The sequence below is a fragment of the Leucoraja erinacea genome, chromosome 2, assembly GCF_028641065.1.
Source record: "Leucoraja erinacea ecotype New England chromosome 2, Leri_hhj_1, whole genome shotgun sequence".
In the NCBI taxonomy this organism is placed as follows: Eukaryota; Metazoa; Chordata; class Chondrichthyes; order Rajiformes; family Rajidae; genus Leucoraja; species Leucoraja erinaceus.
Genome location: NC_073378.1, coordinates 74333000 through 74355666, shown reverse-complemented (window position 1 = coordinate 74355666; position 22667 = coordinate 74333000). Strand labels below are relative to the sequence as shown.

Sequence of the window (22667 nt, the reverse complement as noted above, 5' to 3'; positions counted from 1 at the left end):
TACTGTCCCTGTTTACTACATCATTACTCTGAATGACCTTCCAAAATGCATGACCCCGCACTTACAGAATCGGTGTCATACACAGTGGAAACAGGGCCTTCAGCCCAACTTGCCCGTGCCGACCAACATGCCTCATCTAAACGTGTCTCACCTACCTGTTGACCCATATTCCTTTAAACCTACCCTATCCATGCACCTGACTAAATGTTTCTTAAACATTGCGATAGTACCTGCCTTAACTAACTCCGGCAGCTTGTTCCATACACCCACCGCACTTTGAATTTAAAAAAAAGTTACCCCTCAGGTGGGATGCAAGCAGAAGCCTCCACGTGGCGCATCCCAGGCTATGCTGACGACAGAAACTGTACCACAGTGACTGACTGAAGTAGCCAATTCTGCAACCACCGACCGTCAACCGTCACCGACCGACCGGAAAGACGTGAAATAGAAGATGGCTGGACACGAGGAAGAAGACCCCTCAGGTTTTCATTAAATCTTTCCCCCCTCTCCTTAAACCCATGTCCTCTGGTTATCAATTCCACTACGCTGAACAAAACATGTGCATATACCTGATCTATTCCTCTCATGATTTTGTACACCTCGAAAAGATCACCCCTCATTCTCCTGCGCTCCAAGGAATAAAGCCCTAGCCTGCTCAAGCTCTCCCTATAGCTCAGTCCCTTGAGTCCTGGTGAATCTTCTCTGAACCCTTTCAAGGCTGGGATTAAATTCCATCGATCAACGTTCCATCTGATCTATTGCTGAAGTCAGACAAACTTTCGCATTATCCACAACCCCGCCAAATTCTGTCACCTGGGAGCTTACTAATCATACCTCCTACATTCGTATCCAGGCTATTCATAAATAGTATAAACAACAAAGGCCACAGCACTGATCTTTATTTGCTTTCCAAAAATTTAATTAGGAATAATCAGGAATACTTTAACAAATTGCAGTTAGAACAGATTTCAATCATCCAGATGGTGATGATTTAACTTCAAATAAACTCCAGTTTGAATTAAGTTAAATCTACCTAATACTGGATCCAAATTGGCATTTGAATGAGCTGCAACATCCATACACCCTGACTTACAGTATTTCTACATGTTTAATGATTTGATTTATTCATTTAAGCATCACTGTTGTGGCATATCTAAGTATAAGATATCAATGAAGTCCAAAATAAATAACTGCATTATATTTTAACAAGTCATTCAGCTAAATATATTGGTGTTTATGCTAGATTTGAACTTTTCCCCATCCTTTCTCATCTAGTCGCATTTCTATATCCTATTTCAATTTCACTTCGCTGATCGAGTTCCCTACTAAATACCGTAAACCCATGTTTTAATATAAGCTTTTTATAACGGACCTGTTTATGACGCCACTTCCGCCATTCGCAACACCACCAGCGCCCCAACTATGCCTGCTGATGCCCCCTGACCGCACTTGTCACCACCCCGGCCATTTCCATGCCACTGCTGCTGCCACTGAAACTTCCAGGGGCAACCCTTACCTGCGCCTCAGCCGCCAGCGGGATGTGACAAATGACTCTGCTGATCCTTGCCTCTCCCCCGGCTGCCAGCAGCCTGGGGCTGTAGAGTTACCTGGATTCCAGGCCCAGTTACGGATCCAGTCTGAAGGAGTGTCCTGATCTGAAACGTCACCTATCCATGTTCTCCACAGATGCTGCCTGACCTGCTGAGTTACTACAACACTCATTGTCCTTTTGTAGCAATGTTACAAACTTTTGAGATTTAAAAAATCAAGTCTGCAATTTATCCCATCAGATAAAGCATAACAATAAGTTTAATTTGACACCTAATTCACTTTCATATCTCAAGTAATAAAAAAGTTATGGCCATTTTCATACTCGGAAATTAGCATCTTGTTCCCTATTGATTTTCTATGGACATAACAAAAAAGCTGTGATCGTGGACAGTCAAAAGCCCATAACCTTCTTAAAAATTAAGAGAACAGATTGAAATTTTCAGTTATCATAGATTGAAGCATTCTGAAACAAATATAAAATAATCTTACTTGGATGACCTGAAATTAACGCATATAATTAGTTAGTTTCCCAATTGTAGCTAATTTCAAACTTCAATTACTATATCTAAACATCTATCTATTTCTTAATAGATGATTAACATTTTTAAATAGCCCATGTGTCCAAATAATATTCACAAATAATTCACAATAAAACATGATTTTAAAATCTCATTTACATCAATTTATAGGCCAAATGGAAGGAATTTAGTGTTAATTTGCTGTAAATTAAAGTAAATTTAAATCAGCTTTCCAGTGGGTTCCCGTGAACGCGCTGGTTTAGAACGTTCACATTGCGCTGGATTTGTGCCCTCAAGTGCCCAGAAAAATACTGCGGGATATAAAGAGCCCAAAATGAACTACTCGCTATAGAAAACTTTATATACAGGGTTATATGCAAGCCCCATTTAATGTAAAAATAAGGAACATACCTTTAATTGTTTGCTTTATAAAACCCTGGGGCTGCGAGAGGTTGCGGAGTGAGAGAGTGATTTTTAAACTACTATAAATATTATACAAGGCCATAAAAACTAATAATACCTTTTGCGACGGGGTCTTTCAGCGATTTTCCGTTAATGATTTACTAGGCTGAACATTTTCGATTGGAACAACCTAGTAAAAATCGCGTTTTAAACCCGCCCCCTCTAAACAGCGCCAAAATCGCGCACACGGGGTAGGGCAGATGCTCAGCCACGATTCAGGTAGGTTTTGTAACATACCTACCTTTTGTGTATCAATCAGCAACTGAAGTTATTTGTTTCTACTACTTATACAATTATAAAACCTTATTTGGTTATAACGGACAATCAACAATAGCGGACACCATTCCTCCTCCTATGGTCCGTTATAAGGAGGGTTTACTGTATATTTACACACTTGCCTCAACTTGTTTCCTTCAGTAGAAATATTCACTTTGTTTTATTTTTCAATTTTTTCTAAATACCTTGAAGTCACTCCCCACCTTTCCCAATAAATATCATGCACTATCTTCCTCCGTGGATATGCCAATATCTCAGTTTCAAATTTATCTCTCATTCAGCAGATTACCCTAATCCATTTACTCCCAAACTGCCCCCAACCGCTTCTCCCCCTCACGTCGGACCTCTGGCAGTTCTCCTTGCAACTGCAGGAGGTATGACACTTATTCCTGTACCCTTCACCAATTTCCAGTGAGCCAAACAGCCCTTCAGGTGGTGCATAGATTTGCATGTTCTTACTTATCAAATTCCATCATTGCGAGCTTTTGAGTAATTGTTGATCATTCTCCAGCAGCTGGTTCCACCTTCACCCTCCCTTCCCCTCACCTGGATCCATCTCCCTTTTTTTTTGTCTGCCTCCTTTCATTCTTTGCCTGCCTTGAATCCTGACTCCACCCTTTCTCCCCCCCTACCAGGCTCCACCTGCCCTTCATCCTTCACCTCTCTTTGTTCCATCAATCTTGTGCCTTGTACGGTAAGACATTCATATTTGTAACACGTTGACCCGCCTGCCCTAGATATAATAGGCAGCATCCCATTATTCTCTCCTTTTTGTGTTTCGTGCATAATGGCTAACATCCTACTGCACTGCAGCATTTTGCAGTTTCTCCCTATTTAAATAATATGCTTGTTCCCCTTTCCAAAATGAACAACTTCACATTTTCACATATTACACTCCATTTGCCAACTTTTTGCCCACCAACCTAACCTATTAATATCTCTCCCTACTCTGTTTGCATCCTCTTCAAATCCAGTCTTCCCATCCATCTGACAACCATACATTTCTGCACTTCCTCCAAGCAATTAATAAATATAAACAGCTAGGGTACCATCACTGATTCCTATGGTATCCTTCTGGTCACAGATCACCTTATGCCTACTTCCTGCCTCTATCCATCTTCATTCATTACCTCCAATGCCATATGCTATTGTCTTGAGCCTCAACCTTTTTTGAGGCACTTAGTTGATCACCTTCTGGAAATCCAAATATATTAATGTCCTGATTCCCCTCTGGCCACTCTGATTGAAGAATGCTATATTTGTTAAACACAATTTTTACCTTCCTTAGGCCGTGCTAAATCTGCTTGATTCAATTATGATTTTGACTAGCAGCACCATCTTCCTCCATGGATATGCCAATATTTCTGTTTCAAATTTCAAGAGTGCTGCTAGTACTTCCTTAATAGTTCTACATATTTCCATTAAAGACCTTGGTTAATTGACCAATTTTACTAACTTTGTTTCCTTCCTCTTTAAATTGATATGTTACATTGGCAGCTTTTCAATTCTCTGGCATTTCTCCACAATCTAAAGATTGTGGAAGGTGGAAGGTTATAACTAATATACTGTCTTTATAAGTTATAGGAACAGAATTAGGCCATTCGGCGCATCAAGCCTACTCTACCATTCAATCATGGTTGATCTCTTTCCCTCTCAACCCCATTGTCCTGCCTTATCCCCATAACCCCTGACAACTGTACTAATCAAGAATCTGTTCATCTCTGCCTTAAAATATTAATTAACATGGCCTCCACAGCCTTCTGTGGCAATGAGTTCCACAAATTCACCACCCTCTGGCTAAAGAAATTCCTCCTCATTCCATTCTAAAGGTATGTCCTTTTACTCTGAAGCTGAGGCCTCTGATCCTAGACTCTTCTACTCGTGGCAACATCCTCTCTACATTGACTATCTAAGACTTTCATGATTCAATGTTTTAATGAGGTACCCCCACATCCTTCTAAACTCCTTTTCCCTTGTCGATTTCCCTTATTAATTCTCTGTTAATGATGTTTGTATTTAATTCCAGTACATCATCATTCAGTATTAACAATCTGCTGAAATTATCTTCTAACAAAAAAACACTGAAGCAAAATATGTTTCACTCCTCTGCCATTTCCTTTAAAACCAGAACTAATTCTACCCTCTAAGGGTAGTGGCAATATTTACTTAGACTTCTCTAGTCCTTTTTATAGAACACATAGGAAACCCTTATTGTTCATTGTTTTGGCATTGTTTTCTAGTTTACCCTAATAGTTTAATTTCTCATCTATATCTAATTTTCATCCTTTGATAGCACCTGAATTTATCTGTCTGCACTAACTTTCACCACCTTATACAATTCCTCCACCAACATAATGACCTTCTTAACTTTCTTGGGTATTTGGTTCATCCCTCCCTTAGAATCCTTCCTCCTTACTAGGGTACAGTTTTGCCGAGTGTCCCGATGCAACATCTGCCTCTATACCTCTTCCCTCGACCCTGTCCAGGGACCCCGACAGCCCTTTCCGGTTAGGCGGAGGTTCACTTGCATCTCCTCCAACCTCATCTACTGTATCCGTTGTTCAAGCTGTGGACTTATACATCGACGAGACCAAACGCTGATTGGTGATAGGAACACATTCGCTCAGCCCGCCTGAACCATCCTGATCTCCCGGTTGTTGGACACTTTCATTCTCTTTCCCATTCCTACACAAACCTTTCTGTCCTCAGTCGCCTCCATTGTCAGAGTGAGGCTAAATGCAAATTGGAGGAACACCATCTCATATTTCGCTTGGGCAACAGTGGTATGAATATTGATTTCTCTCACTTCAGGTAGCCCCGGTATTCGCTCTCTATCTATCCCTCCCCCACCTACTAGCATCTCATTTTCACCCTACAACAGCTGGCCTGCTTCCTTTATCATTGTTACCTTTTTGCAAACCTTTCATTCATTGTTCTTTATCTCTTCACATCACCGTCTATATCTCTCGTTCCCCTTATCCCTAACCAGTCTGAAGAAGGGTCTCGACCCGAAACGTCACCCATTCCTTCTCTCCAGAGATGCTGCCTGCCCCGCTGAATTACTCCAGGTTTTTGTGTCTACCTTCGGTTTAAATCAGCATCTGCACTTCCTTCTAACACATGTCCCAAATTAAATGTTTGCCACTTCTTGCCTACTATCTTTCCTACTCATTTATTGGTTGAGTGCACCGTAGCCACTCTATCCTCATTCCATTCTTATTCTCATTATTAAAGTTAATCACACCTTATTCTCCCTCTCAATTGGAATACATAATTCTATCATATTATGATCACCATATCCTGAGGAATTTATTATATTAACATCATTTATTAAACCTGTCTCATTTCCCATGAGCAGATTCAAGACATCCTGTTTTCCAATTGTCTCCATAATGTATTAACCAGGAAACAATTCCAAATGCATTCCAGAATTAATTCTAATAGCTGCCCTTTCTTCATGATTAAAAACGTCCACATTGATTGCATTTCTCTAGGGGTGGATGGGGAAGAAAGGGGTAGATGGGGTTATGAGGGGGAATGGAGAAGGGGGAGAGGGGGAGGTGGGTCGTTCACTCACGGCAGCGCACCCGCCCCTCCAGTCGTCGTGCTTCACACACACAACCCCGGCTCCACCCCTCTCTCTCCCCGGGGAGTCGCGGTGAACAATGCACGGAGGGCCGGGCCGGGGGTTGGGGCAACGTTTACAAACATCGGCCTCAGCTCACACCCGTCCGCCCGGACCCCGGCATCTGCTCTTGCCGCTGGCCCTCTCCCTCCCTTCTCTCCTTCCCTTCTATCCCTCCCTTCTCTCCTTCCCTTCTATCCCTCGCTTCTCTCCTTCCCTCCCTCTTCCCTCTCTCTCCCTTCTCTCCTTCCCTCCCTCTTTCCTCTCTCTCCCTTTCCTTCTCTCATTCGCTCCATCCCTTCTTTCTCCCCTCCCTCCTTTCTCTACTTCCCTCCCTCCCTTCTGTCCTTCCCTCCCACACACACATCACGCACAGACAACTAACACACACAACTAAGTTAGGATGGGGTAGAAGCCCAAAGGGTAGGATGAGGCTGAAGGCCAAAATCTAATGCCTGGACTGTTTTTTCACCAATGGTTATTGGTTTTCCAGGATCTATTTAATTACATTTATTTTTTTCATTTCACAGTTACTAAAACAAGTAGTATTGTAACTATGTACTTTTCAGAGGTGATCTACACATTTTGTTTGTTACTTGTAGGCTTGCATGTATACAATTTTATATTAAAATGTAGCTTAGATCTGTTAGGTCCATTAAGTCGCAGGCACTTTTTAAGTGCACATTTTGATTACTTTCCATTCTACCATAGAGATATAATTAAAGTCTATAATAGACTTTAATTATATTTCTATGAATCGACAGACCTTGGCCGGGAACCTGGGGCTCACCAAAATTGTTCTCAATTAACACCTCCTAAGGCCGGCCCTGAATGTAATGTATTGTGTCAGTGTTCAATGTGTGACCTCTATATTGGAGATCACTCCAGAGTGGGGAGACCTCCGTAATGGAGGGGGAAGGACAATGGAGGACCTGGCTTGTGGGGACCGCATTGAGGGAGGGAGGGGAGGGGAGGGAAGAATAACGGAGGACCCGACGTGGGGGGACCGCTGGGGGAGGGGGGGGAGAACAAAAATGTACTTGGCGTAGGATACTGTAACGTTAGAGCTCGTTATGTGGCGACTATTGCACGCCTTGGGTAAGCAAGCAAAGAATGTCACTATGTACAGTATTCATGCATTTATTCATTCAGTCTGTCTCAGTGAGTTTCCAGTGCCTCTGTGTTATCAGGCTATTGCTCCAAAATACTCGGCAGAAGTTTCTAGGAACAGCATCTCATCTTTTTTTTCAGCACACTGCAGCCCTCCTGACATAATACCTTGTGTAATAATTTTAGGAAATCCTATTTTTTCTAGAGATGTGCCTACTTTTGCTTCAATATGTTATATTTGCCTCTGTATGATTTTGTTCCAAGTGTCGGTTCTTAAAAGCAATTATTACCTTGACAATGTTGGTCTGCACCCTACCATTTATGTTTCCTCTATACCTTTTGCAACATAAAACACACTCAACTCTGATGAAAGGTCCTTGACCTGAAATGTCAATTTGGTTTCTCCCTGCTGAAAACAGCTTCTTCCCCGCTGTTATGAGCCTAATGAACGGACCTCTCATAAACTGAAGGTGTAGTTCTGATCTCCCAACCTACCTCATTGTGGATCTTGCACTTTTTTATCTGCACTTTCTCTGTAATTGCAATGCCATAACTATGTAACCATATATTGCCCTCTGGAATTTTCACTTTGCGCTACCTGTGTACGTCTATATGATCACACACTCTTGTAACAGGATGACTTGATTGGATAACACGTTTATCTTGTTCTGCTGGTGCTGTAGTTTTCCTTGTAACCAACACAGTCAAACACTGCCTTCACTAGTTAATTCATTGATTGTGATTTCATTCAAACTACCATGTCGGAAGCACTTTCTAACTAGACTTTATTTTTGCTTCAACACGCACAAAATGAGATGCTAAGAGCTTGTAAGTTTGCTAAGAAACTTTAAATTACTCAGTGACTGAGGTGCAAATAATTAAAAGGTTTAAAAGGCAATTCAGTAACTGGGGAGCACAGGCTCCAAGATTAAAATATGAATTGATGATTGTATGCATGTGCTTCCTTCCTGCATCAGGGGAAGTAAGATCATGAATCACCATTTCCACTGAACAGTAGCCTTCCCTCCAGGGTAAGGAATACAGAGAGTAATGATGTGTAGTTCCCCACATCACTGAGATGTAGTGAAGAGGCTGAGGCATCATGCTTTCACACAGGATTTGTAAAGTGTGTGCTCAGCAAGAGTCACATGGGCCGGCAATGTTTATAATTGGAGATGGAACCACTCAGCAGGTCCAGAAACATCAGCGGGGAGTAAAACAGGAAACATTTTGAGTCGAGGATCTTTCAACTGAACTAGAAAAGTGAAAAGATAAGCATCTTTTCAGGAGCACGGGGAGATCAGAGGAAAGGTCCATGACAGTGAGTAGTCCAGTTTTCAAGGCAACAACATTTTTTCCAAAAACAACAATTGGAGACAGAAAAGATAAATGACACATTGAAACAGAAAAGTATAGTGACATTAGCAGAGAGAGAAAAAAAATCAGCTTAGAGCCTGTCCCACATGGTCTCAAGGTGACGCCTGTATTGTCGTAGGTACACAAAAAAGCTGGAGAAACTCAGCGGGTGCAGCAGCATCTATGGAGCGAAGGAAATAGGCAACGTTTCGGGCCGAAACCCTATTTCCTTCGCTCCATAGATGCTGCTGCACCCACTGAGTTTCTCCAGCTTTTTTTGTGTACCTTCGATTCTCCAGCATCTGCAGTTCCTTCTTAAACCCTGTATTGTCGTGTTGGCTCCTCAAGTGTCGTAACTTTTTTCTTGTCGCTGCTGGATTTTGAAATGTTCAAAACCTTTCGGCGACAGTGGGCTTGACGTTGCCGGTCTTCTCCTGTCGTAGGTTGTCGTGGGTTGACAGGTGACGTTGCTTGTCGCCTGGTGCTGACTTCGGTGAATTCCATTGGCAACAACCTTCGTCAACCAGCAACAGGTACCGGCGACTGAATTGTCTTCAGGTGTCATCGACAGCGTCGTAGCTTGTTGTATCTTGTTCATTCATAGTGAGTTCCTACAGTCGATCATCACTCAGGAGAACAAAAAACTCCTCTTCTCAGGCCAGTCCAAGTCAAATTTAATCTAAACCATAATCACAACTTTACACACCATTAGTAACCTTGATTTAGATTATCAAAATAACATTATGAAGGTGTGTTCTCTACACTTGATGAGAGGTATGCTTGCCGTGGGAACAATGCAATGTGAATTCACAAGGTTGATTCCTGAGATGAGAGGTTTGTGTTATGAAGGGAAGTTAAGATTGGTATGAACATACTGAAGTTTGGAAGAATGTAAGGTGATCGTACTTAGACACAGCATGATCTGATAGGAACTGACAAAGAACATGTTGAATAAGTTGCTGAATCTGGCTGGGTGTCTTGAACAAAGAGCCAAGGGCTCAGGATATGAGATTGTTCATTTAAGAATTAAATGAACATTGAACAGGACAGGAACTGGCCCTGTAGCCAACAATTCCTGTGATTACCATGATACCAAGCTAAACTAATCTCTACCTGCATGTGATCTATATCACCATCCAAAACCCTCTTAAATGAAACAATTCAAATGTATCTGCATCCACCAGCACCCTTGGCAGCACATTCCAGCCCGCACCATTTTCAGTGTAATCAAAAGCAACATCTGCACCTCTCCTTTAACATTTTAAAGCTATGCCCTGTAGTTTGTGTCACTTTCACCCTGGGAAAAGTTTCTGGCTCTCTCATAATTTTATGGACATCTACCAGGTCTCTGCTCAAACTCCGATGCTCCATAAAAAGCACTCCAAGTTTGGCCAATCTCTCCTGTAATATTATAACTGGCATACCTGTATATAAATACAAGTTGTTGTTTTTCTTGTTATTATGTTCCATCTGTCATCACTGTCAGTGAATATTTTGGTGCAAATTCTATCTGGTGTCTCTTTTTAAGTCAAAAGTCTTAAGTCTTTTTATTGTAACCAGCAGTCAGAAGAAGTAAATTATTCATTTACAGCCATTATCACATTTAAGACGAGTGCCATCGAAGATTTAATACAAACCTTGACAACAGAGGGCCTGCGACAACAGCAGAATGTTTGATTAGCTCAGGGCAGATATTCAACCTTATGCTGAGCATGCAAAATAGTAATAACTTCATGGAATCCATTTTTGCAGGCAGAGCATAGTGACTTTAGCTGGACATGGAGCCGCATAATGAAGTAGCTAGTGGAACTGGTGCCTTTCAACTCCAGCGATCCAGGTTCAATTCTGAGATCGGGTGCTGTACAGTTTGCCCATTCTCCAAGACCACATGGTTCCTCACGGGGGATCGCTTTCCTCCCAGGTCTCCGAAAAGTACAGATTGATGGGTTGATTGGTCACTGAATAGGTCTGAATAGAGTGGAAGTGGAGAGGATGTTTCCACTAGTGGGAGAGTCTAGGACCAGAGGCCATAGCCTCAGAATAAAAGGCCGTACCTTTAGGAAGGAGATGAGGAGGAAGTTCTTTAGTCAGAGGGTGGTGAATCTGTGGAATTGAACCTCCACAGCCTCTGTGCAATGTCAATGGATATTTGTAAGGCAGCGATTGATCGATTCGTGATTCGTACAGGTATCAGGGGTTATGGGGAGAAGGCAGGAGAATGGGGTTGAGAGGGAAAGATAGCTCGGCCATGATTGAATGGCAGAGTAGACTTGATGGGACAAATGGTCTCACTGCTCTTATTACTTATGAACTGTAAATTGCTCTCACTTTATATATGTGTGATGGAATCTAGAGATTGATGGGAGTGTGCGTGAAATAATAATGGAAATACTGTAAATGGGTTATCAATGGTGATGGGGTCTCTGTGGGCCAAAGGGCTTGGTCAATGTGTATAATTCTATGATTCGATGCGTATGCAATACGGCAATGCCATCGTAACAGGCACGAAATGGATTTCTACACTAAAAGATTTTAGGATAAGCAATAAGCTAATTGGATAGAATAGCAATCCAAACAACGCGACATAAAATCTGAAATTTAAAAAAAAAATGTTGGAAGTATGCAGCAGCATCGAATATAAGTGCCTGTCCCACTGTACGAGGTAATTCAAGAGCTCTCCCAAGTTTAAATAAATCAAACTTGCGGTAAGTACGTAGAATGTACGTAGAGGCTACGTCGGAGCTCGTGGATGTCTCATTGTGGCTCGTAATGCTAACTGCAGGTACTCGAGAAACGGGGGTACTCGTGAGGTTTTTTCAGCGCTGTGAAAAATGTCCACGAGAGCCCCCGAGTACCTACGAACGGCTATTACCGTAATTCTCTGAGTTCAAATCAGGGGAAACCCAGGAGAACTCTTGAATTATCTCGTACAGTGGGACAGGCCCTTTAATGTTTCAGGTCAAATTGATCTTGAGGTGATGTTGTAGGCAGCTTCGCTGCATAGGGATACCAGTTACAGTAAATATCCACATTAGATAGTACAATTGATATATTGTACAGTGATCCTGCGAGAGAGAGAAATCCAGAGACGGAAAAGATTGTCACTGCTTGTTAGCAGGAGAGTCTCGTTCAAGATTAACAAGCTACCCAATAAACTATAACCATTCTTGTGATCTGCCTGATGTCACCAGCCCCCTTTAACCATCATCTATTTCTATTCCTGTGACCAAGCACCATCCAACACATCCATACAGATCACCATCCTCTATCATTAATAACCTCCATCAACATCCAGCCCAGAAATTAGGGGTCCTACCTTTTGTCACTCTCTAGCTTCACACAACATTTTGGTGATTCCTGATCATCATTTGCATGTACGGCTCAAAGTCAAATTCTGGCGATTATGCTCATCGGAAGTGACCTGGGGTGTTTCATTGCCGCACGGAAATGGAAACTATTTTGGATTATTTGTGTCAGTATCACTGATTGACAGTGACAGAATAACTCAATTTTTAGCAAGTGATATTCCGAGATTCCAACCAATGCTTTGTAATTGAATTCTGCAAATTGGTGGTTAAAGCTAAATTATCTCTCCAAGTCTAAAAGCATGATAGGCACATTAATATTTAGCTCCATTGTCCTTTTTATTGATACTTACAATCTCCTGTGCCATGGTGAGACGGAGATAATGCTGCTTACAATAGTAAAGCTGTTGTGCTCATAATACCACTTCACAATTATTGACGACATCAAACTGTTTGAATGATGTAGTTTTCAGAAATTATTTTAGTTGTTGCAAGACTATACTGGGAAATGAGCGACCATTAGTTCAGTCATTACCATTGCAGTTTATTTAACATTCTTTTAAAAGGTAGTATACTGTAGGACCTTTGCAGGGTTCACAAATTAAAACATGGAACGTAGGCTGGATGCATCATGAGCCTGCTTCATTATTTTTATATTATGTCCACCATCATATCCCCCCCCCCCACTCTGTCTCTTATTTCACATAATCGCCAATGATCCATCAATTGTAGGCTGTATTTTCCTCACTGACTGAGCTGCCCGTGCCTTCAACAATGGAAAATTGCAAAAATCCACTATGTCAAAGTATAAAAATACCCTTTTTTTAAATCTGACAATGTGCACTTTAACCACATGTGATCGTTTCTATTACAAATCTCAAATTCTGGAGTACAGAGGCAAATAAATAAATAATGGGTCTGTGTCCCAAATATTATGGAGGACACTGAATAACAAAAGAAGAATCTAAAAACATTTTGTTCTTAAGTCACTAAGTTATTTCCTTAAAAGAATGGTTATGAAGAGTCTGGTGGACATGTTAAACCAGTCTGATATTAAGAGGAGCTTATAGGGTGGGTTGAGAGAAACTATTTCTGTTGGTTGAGGAAATTTGGAATAAAGAGACACATTCTAAATATTAGAGCCAGACCTTTTTTGGAGAAATATTGGAACAATCTCCTCACAGAAAATAGCAGGTTTGGAATTTTGACAGCCATCAATTGTTCATTTGGAATCTGCCATCGATGATCTTTTAATAACCAAAATATTGAGGGAGTTGGAGAATAGGTGAATGTTTGGAATTAGATCAGAGCTATTGTCTTTTTAGATGCCCAATCCCTCCTTCATTGTTACAACCCTGACAACATTCACTAAGGGCTTTCAGATGATGTTCACCTGAAGAATGGGGCTGACCATTGGAAGCTAATTGGGATAATGGGGAGGAGATTTGGTGCAAAAAATGAAGTATTGAGGGACCTTGAAGACTAAATGACATAGTTTTAATGCAGCCAAAATATCCCATAGGCACTACTCAGGAACATAATCAAATGAAAACTGACATCAGGCCAAATTGGCCTGGATCAAGCCCAGTATCCAGATGTGATGCCTATTGTGTTACTTGCTCATGCTTGCCTTGTCTGGACGCAAAGAGTTGCATAAAGTAATCATCTTCACCTAAGAGATGTACTGCAAATAGGCCATAGATGGTGTAACACTGAGGCCTTGCTTGTAGAAAAAGGTAGGTTTTCAAGAGGCAAGATGGGTAGAGAGGCAGGTATCCTACCGGCAAACCTCTTGTCTGGAACTTAATGTCATGCAGGATGCCATTTCTGCCAGTTAAGGATGTTTTATTCTAAATGTTTTATTCAAGCCCTTTATTCTCGAATTCCTTCCCTAAAACACCCAACCATCATTCTTAAAGTACACCTCTCATGTTAACTCCCGAGCTCAAAGTCCATTTATTGGTTGATTATACAATTGGAAGTGCTTGAGAACACTGTTGACATTGTTTCTGCAGACGCTAGTCTTAAAAATGTAATGAATCAGATAATTCACTAAACAATGGGGAGGAAAAAAAATAGGGAAAATTAAAGTCTCATGCCCTTGCCTAGAAATACAATAATGCTCTCTCCAATAATGATCAATTTTAATTATTTGATCTGGCACTTTGACCGTTGGTATATATTTCTTAAAAATCTCTATGCTACATAATTAATTTTAATAGCAAGTTGCCAGAGCCTGATTTATTTCTGTAATTAATCAGCACCTATTTCATCTGAAATGTGTTAACTTTGGAAATGTCAAGCAAAAAATGTCTAGTGATTGCAATAGATATTTGCCATGTTAGTCATCTCCCCAAACACTGAACGTAGAAACACACCTCATTAAAACACACACATACACTGCAATTGAAGTTTAATTTCAGTGAATATTGAGTTGTGAAATTTAAAAAGTTCTTCAAGATACTTATTGCAGCTGTAGAGCATTGACGCAATAACTTCTCACATTCATAGTTTACTGATGTCCGTTTCTCACTCTGTCAGAAAGTTATGGGTTAAAATTATGGGCCTGTCCCACTTAGGTGATTTTTTTCGGCGGCTATCATAGTCGTAGTAGGTCGCCGAAAAACCGGCGATTGGACCCCCCTATGACAATGTCTACAATAACCTACCACCTGGTCGACATCCAGCTACCGACAACCGGCAACCCATTAGTATGTCCACCTTCGACCACACCTGCGACAACCTATGACAACCTACGTCCACAAGCAACGACAAGGTAAAACAATTCAGTCGCCAGACCTGTCGCTAGTTGACGTAGGTTGACGTAGGTAGTCGCTAATGGAATTCACCAAAGTCAGCACCTGGCGACAACCTGTCATCCTAGTGACAACCTACGTCGTCAGGAGAAGTCAAGTTACACTCATTGGCGTCAAGCCAACTGTCGCCGACTGTCGCTGAAAAGTTTTAAACATTTCAAAACCCAGCGGCGACCAGAAAAACGCCATGATTCTTTGGGCGACTGAGGAGACTACTCACGACCATACAAGCAACACCCCGGCAACACCATGTGGCGACAGCCTAGTCGACTGTAGTCGCCTAAAAAATCGCCTGAGAGGGACAGGGGCATTAGACTTCAAAAAGTTGTTTATAGAAAATCTAGTCTTGGATCCAGTGTATTATTGAGGAAAAGCTATTGTTTGATGTATTGTCATTCTGATAAGATGTGAAACCAAGACGTGTCTATTCTCTCAGCCAGGCACATCAGTTATATATTGAATGGTTTGATTATCCCTCAATGCCCTGATTAACATGTATCCTTCATTTGACAACTCAAAAGCAAATGCTTATGCTGTAACAACTTGCTGAGCTCAGATTGTTACCATGTTTTCTACAACTGCAGTCACACTTCAACCAGGAAGTCCACTGGTTGTGAGGAACTAGGGAGAATCTTAAAAGGCACATCAAAGATGTCGCCCAAATGAAGTCCTGCTTTTGAAGTGGAGCTCTGTCATGTGATTAGTTAAATCAGATCCCTTTCAATATATTTGATGGGAAATCTGATGCATGGACAAGGGAGAAAATAATAAAGGGATATTGGCCCAGAAGGTGAAGTAGTAACTAGAGTGAGATAACATTTCTGGAGAATGAACATGATCAATGGGTCTGAAGAAGGGTTTCGGCCCAAAACGTTGCCTATTTCCTTCACTCCATAGATGCTGCTGCACCCGCTGAGTTTCTCCAGCAATTTTGTCTACCATCAATTGTACCAATTGGCCTGTTTTAGGCTGTAGATGCTGTGGGAAATGGGATAGGTAGAAAAATCCTTTCAGTCTGAAGAAGGGTCTCGACCTGAAATGTCACCCATTCCTTTTCTCCAGAGATGCTGCCTGTCCGGCTGAGTTACTCCAGAATTTTGTGTCTATCTTCGATTTAAATCAGAATCTGCAGTTCTTTCCTCCACACAAAATCCTTTCAGTATTCTGTTCATTAAAACAAACCCACGCCTCATCTTTATGGATTCAAGTCTCAGTTCAAAGACAAGCGTGCACAAACCTGGACAGCCTCTCTGTGACTTAGAATCCTATCTTTCAGAAGCCAGAGGCCATAGAGATGGTGAAAGGGCATGCCCATTAAATAAAGAGATGTGAGCTTTAATTTTGGTGACTGTGTCAAACGGTGTCAATTCAAGTCAATTTTATTTCTATAGCACATTTAAAAACAACTCTCATTGACCAAAGTGCTTTACATCAGTGCAGGTACTAACATGCTACATACAGTGGTACATGGATCTAACAATACATACATAAATACATATATACAGCGCTCCCTCAGAGGACCTCAAGAAATGCTTGTGAGTAGAAATAAATTTTAAGTCTAGACTTAAAAGAGTCGATGGAGGGGGCAGTTCTGATGAGAAGAGGGATGCTGTTCCATAGTCTAGGTGCTGCAACTGCAAAAGCGCGGTCGCCCCTGAGCTTATACCAGGACCGCAGGATGGTCATTAACCCCAAGTCGGCCGACCTTAGGGACCTGGAGGTGGAATGGTGGGTTAGCAGATTTTTGATGTCGGTGGGGGCAAGCCCGTTAAGGGCTTTGTATACATAAAGGAGGAGTTTGAAATTGGTTCTGAACCGTACTGGGAGCCAGTGGAGAGAGGCCAGAATTGGGGCAATGTGGTCCCTTTTATGGGTACCCGTCAGAAGTCTCGCTGCGGCGTTTTGGACCAATTGCAGGTGGGACAGGGATGATTGGCTGATGCAAGTGTAAAGGGAGTTGCAGTAGTCAAGGTGGGAGGAGATAAATGCGTGAATGATCTTTCCTTGGTAGTCAAATTGGAGGAATTGTTTTATTTTAGCTATTGTGCAAAGTTTGAAAAAGCAAACTTTTACAATGGCATTGACTTGTTTGACAAACTTCAATGCAGGGTCAAATATCACGCCAAGGTTTTTCACGTGAGGTTTGAGTAAGGGGGTTAGGCTTCCAAGGCTGCCTGCTTTTGTTTTGATGGAGTCTGAGGGGCTGAGTAGGATGACCTCAGACTTGCTCTTGTTTAGTTGGAGGAAGTTCTGGGCCACCCAACACTTTATATCCTCGAGGCAGTGCATAAGGCTGAGTAGATTTGACCAGTTGTTGGGTTTCAGGGGGAGATAAAGCTGTGTATTGCCTGCATAGCAGTGGGATGAAATGCCGTGCCTTTGAATGACTTGGCCTAAGAGGAGCATATACAGGGAGAAGAGAATGGGGCCAAGGATGAAAACTTGTGGAACCCCGCAGCAAAGGCTAGCTGGGGAGGAGAAAGAGTTGCCTACGTTTGTAGAGAAACTCCTATCTTAGAGGTAGGAGATGAACCAGCTCAGGGCAGTGCCATCAATACCAACCCCGTACCGGAGACGGTCAATTAGGATGGTGTGGTCCACTGTATCAAATGTTGCTGTGAGGTCACAGAGGAACATTTGGAAGTCAATCATATGTAGCAGTACAATGATGCTCAAATAAAGGATGAGCATCATTCTGCACATTTAGGACTTTTTCTTCTTCTGTCGGATGTCTTTTAGACCTGCAGCTCCTTTGAGGCAAACCAGGCCAACGTGTCATCGTCTAGGTCAACCGGACCTCGTTCACCATTCGGTGGCCGGTGTTTGGGGCAACTGGTGACTATGTGCTCCACTGTCTGAGTTGGGTCCCCACACTCGCAGGAGGCGCTGTCCACGAGGCCCCCACCTCTTCATCGCTACTCCATAGCATCCAACGCCTGTCCTCAAGTGGTTGAGGGTTGTCCACTGCTTTTGGGGCAGGTCCTGGCCAGGGACGTCCATGGGGTCATCGATGTAATTTAGGACAATAACACATCAATAACATAGCAAAGTCACAAGACTATTATTCTTTTATGGTCCTCCATCCTGTGAAAGCTGAGATTTGTGCTTATACGTCGCCGTACACCATACACATCTTTTTAGGTCATCACAATGCCCTTTAGAGCCAATGAAGTTTTGTTTTAACAAGTGTGGTTACTGGTGTGATGTAGAAAATGCAAGAGCCTCCCAGGCCTGGTCTTTCTGTGTGTGGAGGTCTGGATGGACAAACCTCTGTACCTGATGGGTGGAGGACGTCTGGTGAGGGTCAGCCATAGACGGTCATTGACAATGGTGAGCTGTTTGAGGACTTTACTTACTCTTAATTATCACTGATAATTAAATGCATTTAAAAAATGAACTAATTTAAACAATTTTAAAAAGCAAATATTAAAAATATCAAGACATTTCCATATAATTAAAAACCGTGAGTGCAGTGTTCTGTATCGCAGTTCCAGCACTGTTTATTTGCTGTTGTCTATTTACTTCTCCTCCAGATACAACAGCCACAATTAAAATCCTTTGCTATCTTCTCTCAACTGATACCCACCACCTTTTGTGTCTTTCAGTCTCTCCTGATCATTCCTTTAACTCTCCCCCACTCCTCATCCTAACTTTGCACTTCTCATTCTAACATTTACTTTGTTTCTTTATCAAGTAACCCAAAAATTTGTGTTTTCAATTTATGATGTTGCTCCCCTGCACTAAACACTAGCTTGGTTATAAACATTGAAAAAACCTTAGTGCTTTAAAATACCGATGGGAACAGCACTGCTAACTACTGTATAGCGTGAAAGGTAGTCATTAATTTACCACTAATCCCTGCTTCCAGCTTCTGAGAATATTCTGCATTTAGATGCTACTTTCCCCTTCCTTTCGGACCACAAAGGTTTATGTTTTCTCATTTTACATCTAGATGGATGCAACAATGATCAATTTCTACTCCTATCATCGCTTCATTGCTTTGAGCAAAAACACTGCTTTTCGCTGTCTGACAAATTAAAGGATATATTTGTTACTTATTGGAATCTATATCCACCCACATCTAAAATCAATGATCATAGCTGCGTATTTATCACTATTCCAGTCTGTATGTAACTACATTTACTTACGTTCTGCTTTTGAAATTTGCTTCACAAGGCAAATATTTCACTAGCTCAAACAATAAGAACAATCAACAAGGCAGAAGCAATTTCAATACTCATTCACATTTTATGATCCAAGTTAAATTAACTTTGTTCCTAATCCTGAAATACATTCACATCAAATTTATGAGGATATTGCACCGTGGAAAGATGTCCCACTCTCATCATTGGAAATAAATTAAGCAAATGAGGAAATGTTGACGAGGCTAAATTTATCCGCATCTATAATTCTATAAATAGCTTTAGATATAAATATAAATCCATGCTGACCGAAATTGGTTTTGTGGGGCATTGGCAACTGTCTCAGGGAAGGAGGAGCTATTCAATTGAGACACTTGAATCAGACTGGAAATAGTCTTGTAGTGAATATGAATGAACAGGGCTATAGAAAAGATTTGAATTAAACATGGAAGAAGTATTTGAGAGGAAATTTGGAAAATTAAAGGGGTGGGGGGAGGGAGGAGAGGGGGAGAAGGGGGGAGAGGAGGATGGGATCGAGTGGGCGAGTGGGCTGCAAGGCCCACAGCTAGCAGGCTGTGGGGACCATGGCGAGCAGGCAGTGATCAAATGACTTCGAGTCGGGGGGGCATGACGTAACTCGCAGCGCATGGAAAACAGAGCGCAGCAGGCTGCGTGTGGAAAACGGTGCACAAAGGCCATGCGAGCAGACCCATTGTGACGTCATGAATAACTCGAGAAATAATCCATGAAATTTTGAGATAAGGCAATTTTTGACTTCATAGCGTAAATCTCTATCGTTCGCCGTTAGTGTGTCGTGTTTTCGAGGAGATGTGAAACACAAATAAATACACATCCAAGATCTGAGTTTTATAAGTATATTGGACCAAGTGCAGACCTGTTGGGTCTGTTCCCCCAACGTGTGGTTGCGGAGGGGGGGGCATGCGGCATCACACACACTAACAACCCCCCAGCACCCATGCTAACTACCCCCCTTGATATTATATTAATATTATTAAGTTGCTCCTTTTACCCCATAACCGCCCTATCCACTGACGCATAGCCCCCAACTCGCAGGCACGTTTAGAGAGGGGGGGGGGGGGTAGAGAGTGAGAGCCGAGAGAGAATGGAGAGAGACAAAGAGAAAGAGGCAGAGACAGAAGGGCAAGAGACAGAGGGAGAGGGGGTGGAGGGGAGGAAGAGAGGGTGGGGGGGGGGGGGGTGGGGGAGGAGGAGTGAGAGAGATGAGAGGAGAGAGAGAGAGGGGAGGAGGAGAGAGGGGGGCTGATGGGGGGGGGAGGGAGGGGGAGAGGTGGGGGGGAGGGAGTGGGAGGGAGAGGGTGGGTTGGGGGGCAGGAGGGAGATGGAGGTAGATGGGGTAGGGGGGAGAGTGTAGGGAGTGGTACGGGGAGAGAGGGGGAAGAGTGGGGAGAGAGGGGGAGGGAGAGTCATGGGGGCAGTCCATCTATTCCCCACTCCCTATCACTCCCATTCCTCTCCCTCTATTCCCACACTCTCCCTCCTCACCTCCCCATTCCCCCCTCTCCAATCCCTACTTCAACTCGCCCTCTTCACCTCCCCTCCTCTCCCTCAATCCCCTTAAGAGAGCCAAATGCCAGTGCTCGTCAGGGGGGGGGTGTTGACGTAACGCGGCCTCACGACACCCACAGCCGTTGATAACTACCAGCCCTTTAAAGCCGCTAAGGCAAGATGCGTTCGCCCAGGAGCGAGCATTCACAGCAAAGAAATACCGGCTTCTGACTCTCTGGAAACCCTCAGCTCGAATGAGCGCGCAGGGGATGGGAGGGGTGCGCAGGCGGGCGGGGCTTTGCGAGCTGCGGCAGCTGTGAGGGGAAGGTTCAGCGGAACTTATGAGGAGAGTTCAGCTCGCGAGGAGTCGCTGCCCCGAGATCTGTAGAAAAATGAAGCTACAGCGGAACGCAGCTATAGAATTTTTGTTCTGCAGAACTTTCTCGATATTTCCGCGCGTTTAATCCACAGTGGCGGGGGGCAGGGCCAGGACGCAGGTGGGCCTGGATTGGTCAGCATGTGGGTATTGTGACATCAGCAGCTGGTGAGCGCGTTTATAATTAAAAAATTGAGTTTTGTGATAATTTTTATTCAAAATCTGGGGAAATAATTGACCAAGGATTTCTGAACTTATAAATTAAATCCCTACCGAAAAAATCTCTGCGTTTTTGCGTCTGGTTTTCGAGGAGATACATTTCACATGCAAAATAACACACGCACACACACGGTTTTAATAGTATATAGATATAGATATGATATGATATGATAGAGATAGATGTGTCCTATTTTATACTCATCCTGATTCCTTGGGCAATTCCACAATTCATTTGCCATCTCCTGTTTCCTTGTATTCCCTGCAACCTTTCTCTCTCATATGCCCAGAGACTTGAAAACATCAGTGCTATATTTTTCCCTGTTAGTTTATGATTAAAATGTTAAAGAGATGAATATACTTATTTGCAATTGGCTGAGTGGTGGTCATTAATTAGAAGCCCTTGGTTGTATAATATTCCAATAATTACATTGTGACCATCATTGATACTAGATTGGGCTAATTTATTTAATGTTCTATCTAAACTCAAGACTGGGTCATCATTCCAGTCCTCGGCATTACGTGTCCAATAATATAACCATTGAGATAACCTACTGTTTCTTCTGTTAATCAATATCTTTGGCAAATATGGGATGGTTTCCAGTTAATAAACTGAGCATCATAAAGTACTTACGCCCTCATGCGATTCATCTTGGCCTGTGCCATGACACAGTTGATTGCAGTTGGTCCCTGGTAGGCTGCTGGAGTCACAGTGCCACTGTCTGTAATCAATGCAGAGACATATTATTGATGCCATCTTTCTCAATTCAGAAGGGCAGCATTTCATGAGATGCAGGTTTCTCACCTCCCCAACAATTGCAGGCATTATTTCGAGAATTAGTTAGCACAGGGAGAATATGTTTCCCCCTTATGGAGGAATCTGAGACTGGGGGGGGGGGGGGGGGGGCAGAATAAGGGGCCAAGAGCATAGTGAATCTTCAGCATTCTATACCCCAGAGAATGGTGGAGATAGAGTCTTTGAAAATGTTTATGGCTGCGATAAATATATTTTTGGTCCACGTGGAACAAGGATTATGGGTAATAGGCAGGAAACATAGAAACATAGAAATTAGGTGCAGGAGTAGGCCATTCGGCCCTTCGAGCCTGCACCGCCATTCAATATGATCATGGCTGATCATCCAACTCAGTATCCCATACCTGCCTTCTCTCCATACCCTCTGATCCCTTTAACCACAAGGGCCACATCTAACTCCCTCTTAAATATAGCCAATGAACTGGCCTCAACTACCCTCTGTGGCAGAGAGTTCCAGGGATTCACCACTCTCTGTGTGAAAAAAGTTCTTCTCATCTCGGTTTTAAAGGATTTCCCCCTTATCCTTAAGCTGTAACCCCTTGTCCTGGACTTCCCCAACATCGGGAACAATCT

At 42.6% G+C, this 22667-nt stretch overlaps 1 protein-coding gene across 2 annotated transcripts in view; it reads right to left on the bottom strand.

Moving 5' to 3' along the window:
* Positions 1 to 22667, bottom strand: part of nek11 (NIMA-related kinase 11) — a 243540-nt gene that overhangs the window by 2729 nt on the left and 218144 nt on the right. For both annotated transcript variants that reach the window (XM_055658619.1, XM_055658627.1), the window contains one exon: positions 21915 to 22002. In XM_055658619.1, coding sequence (XP_055514594.1) covers positions 21915 to 22002 — 88 coding nt within the window. The remainder of the gene's footprint in view (positions 1 to 21914; positions 22003 to 22667) is intronic.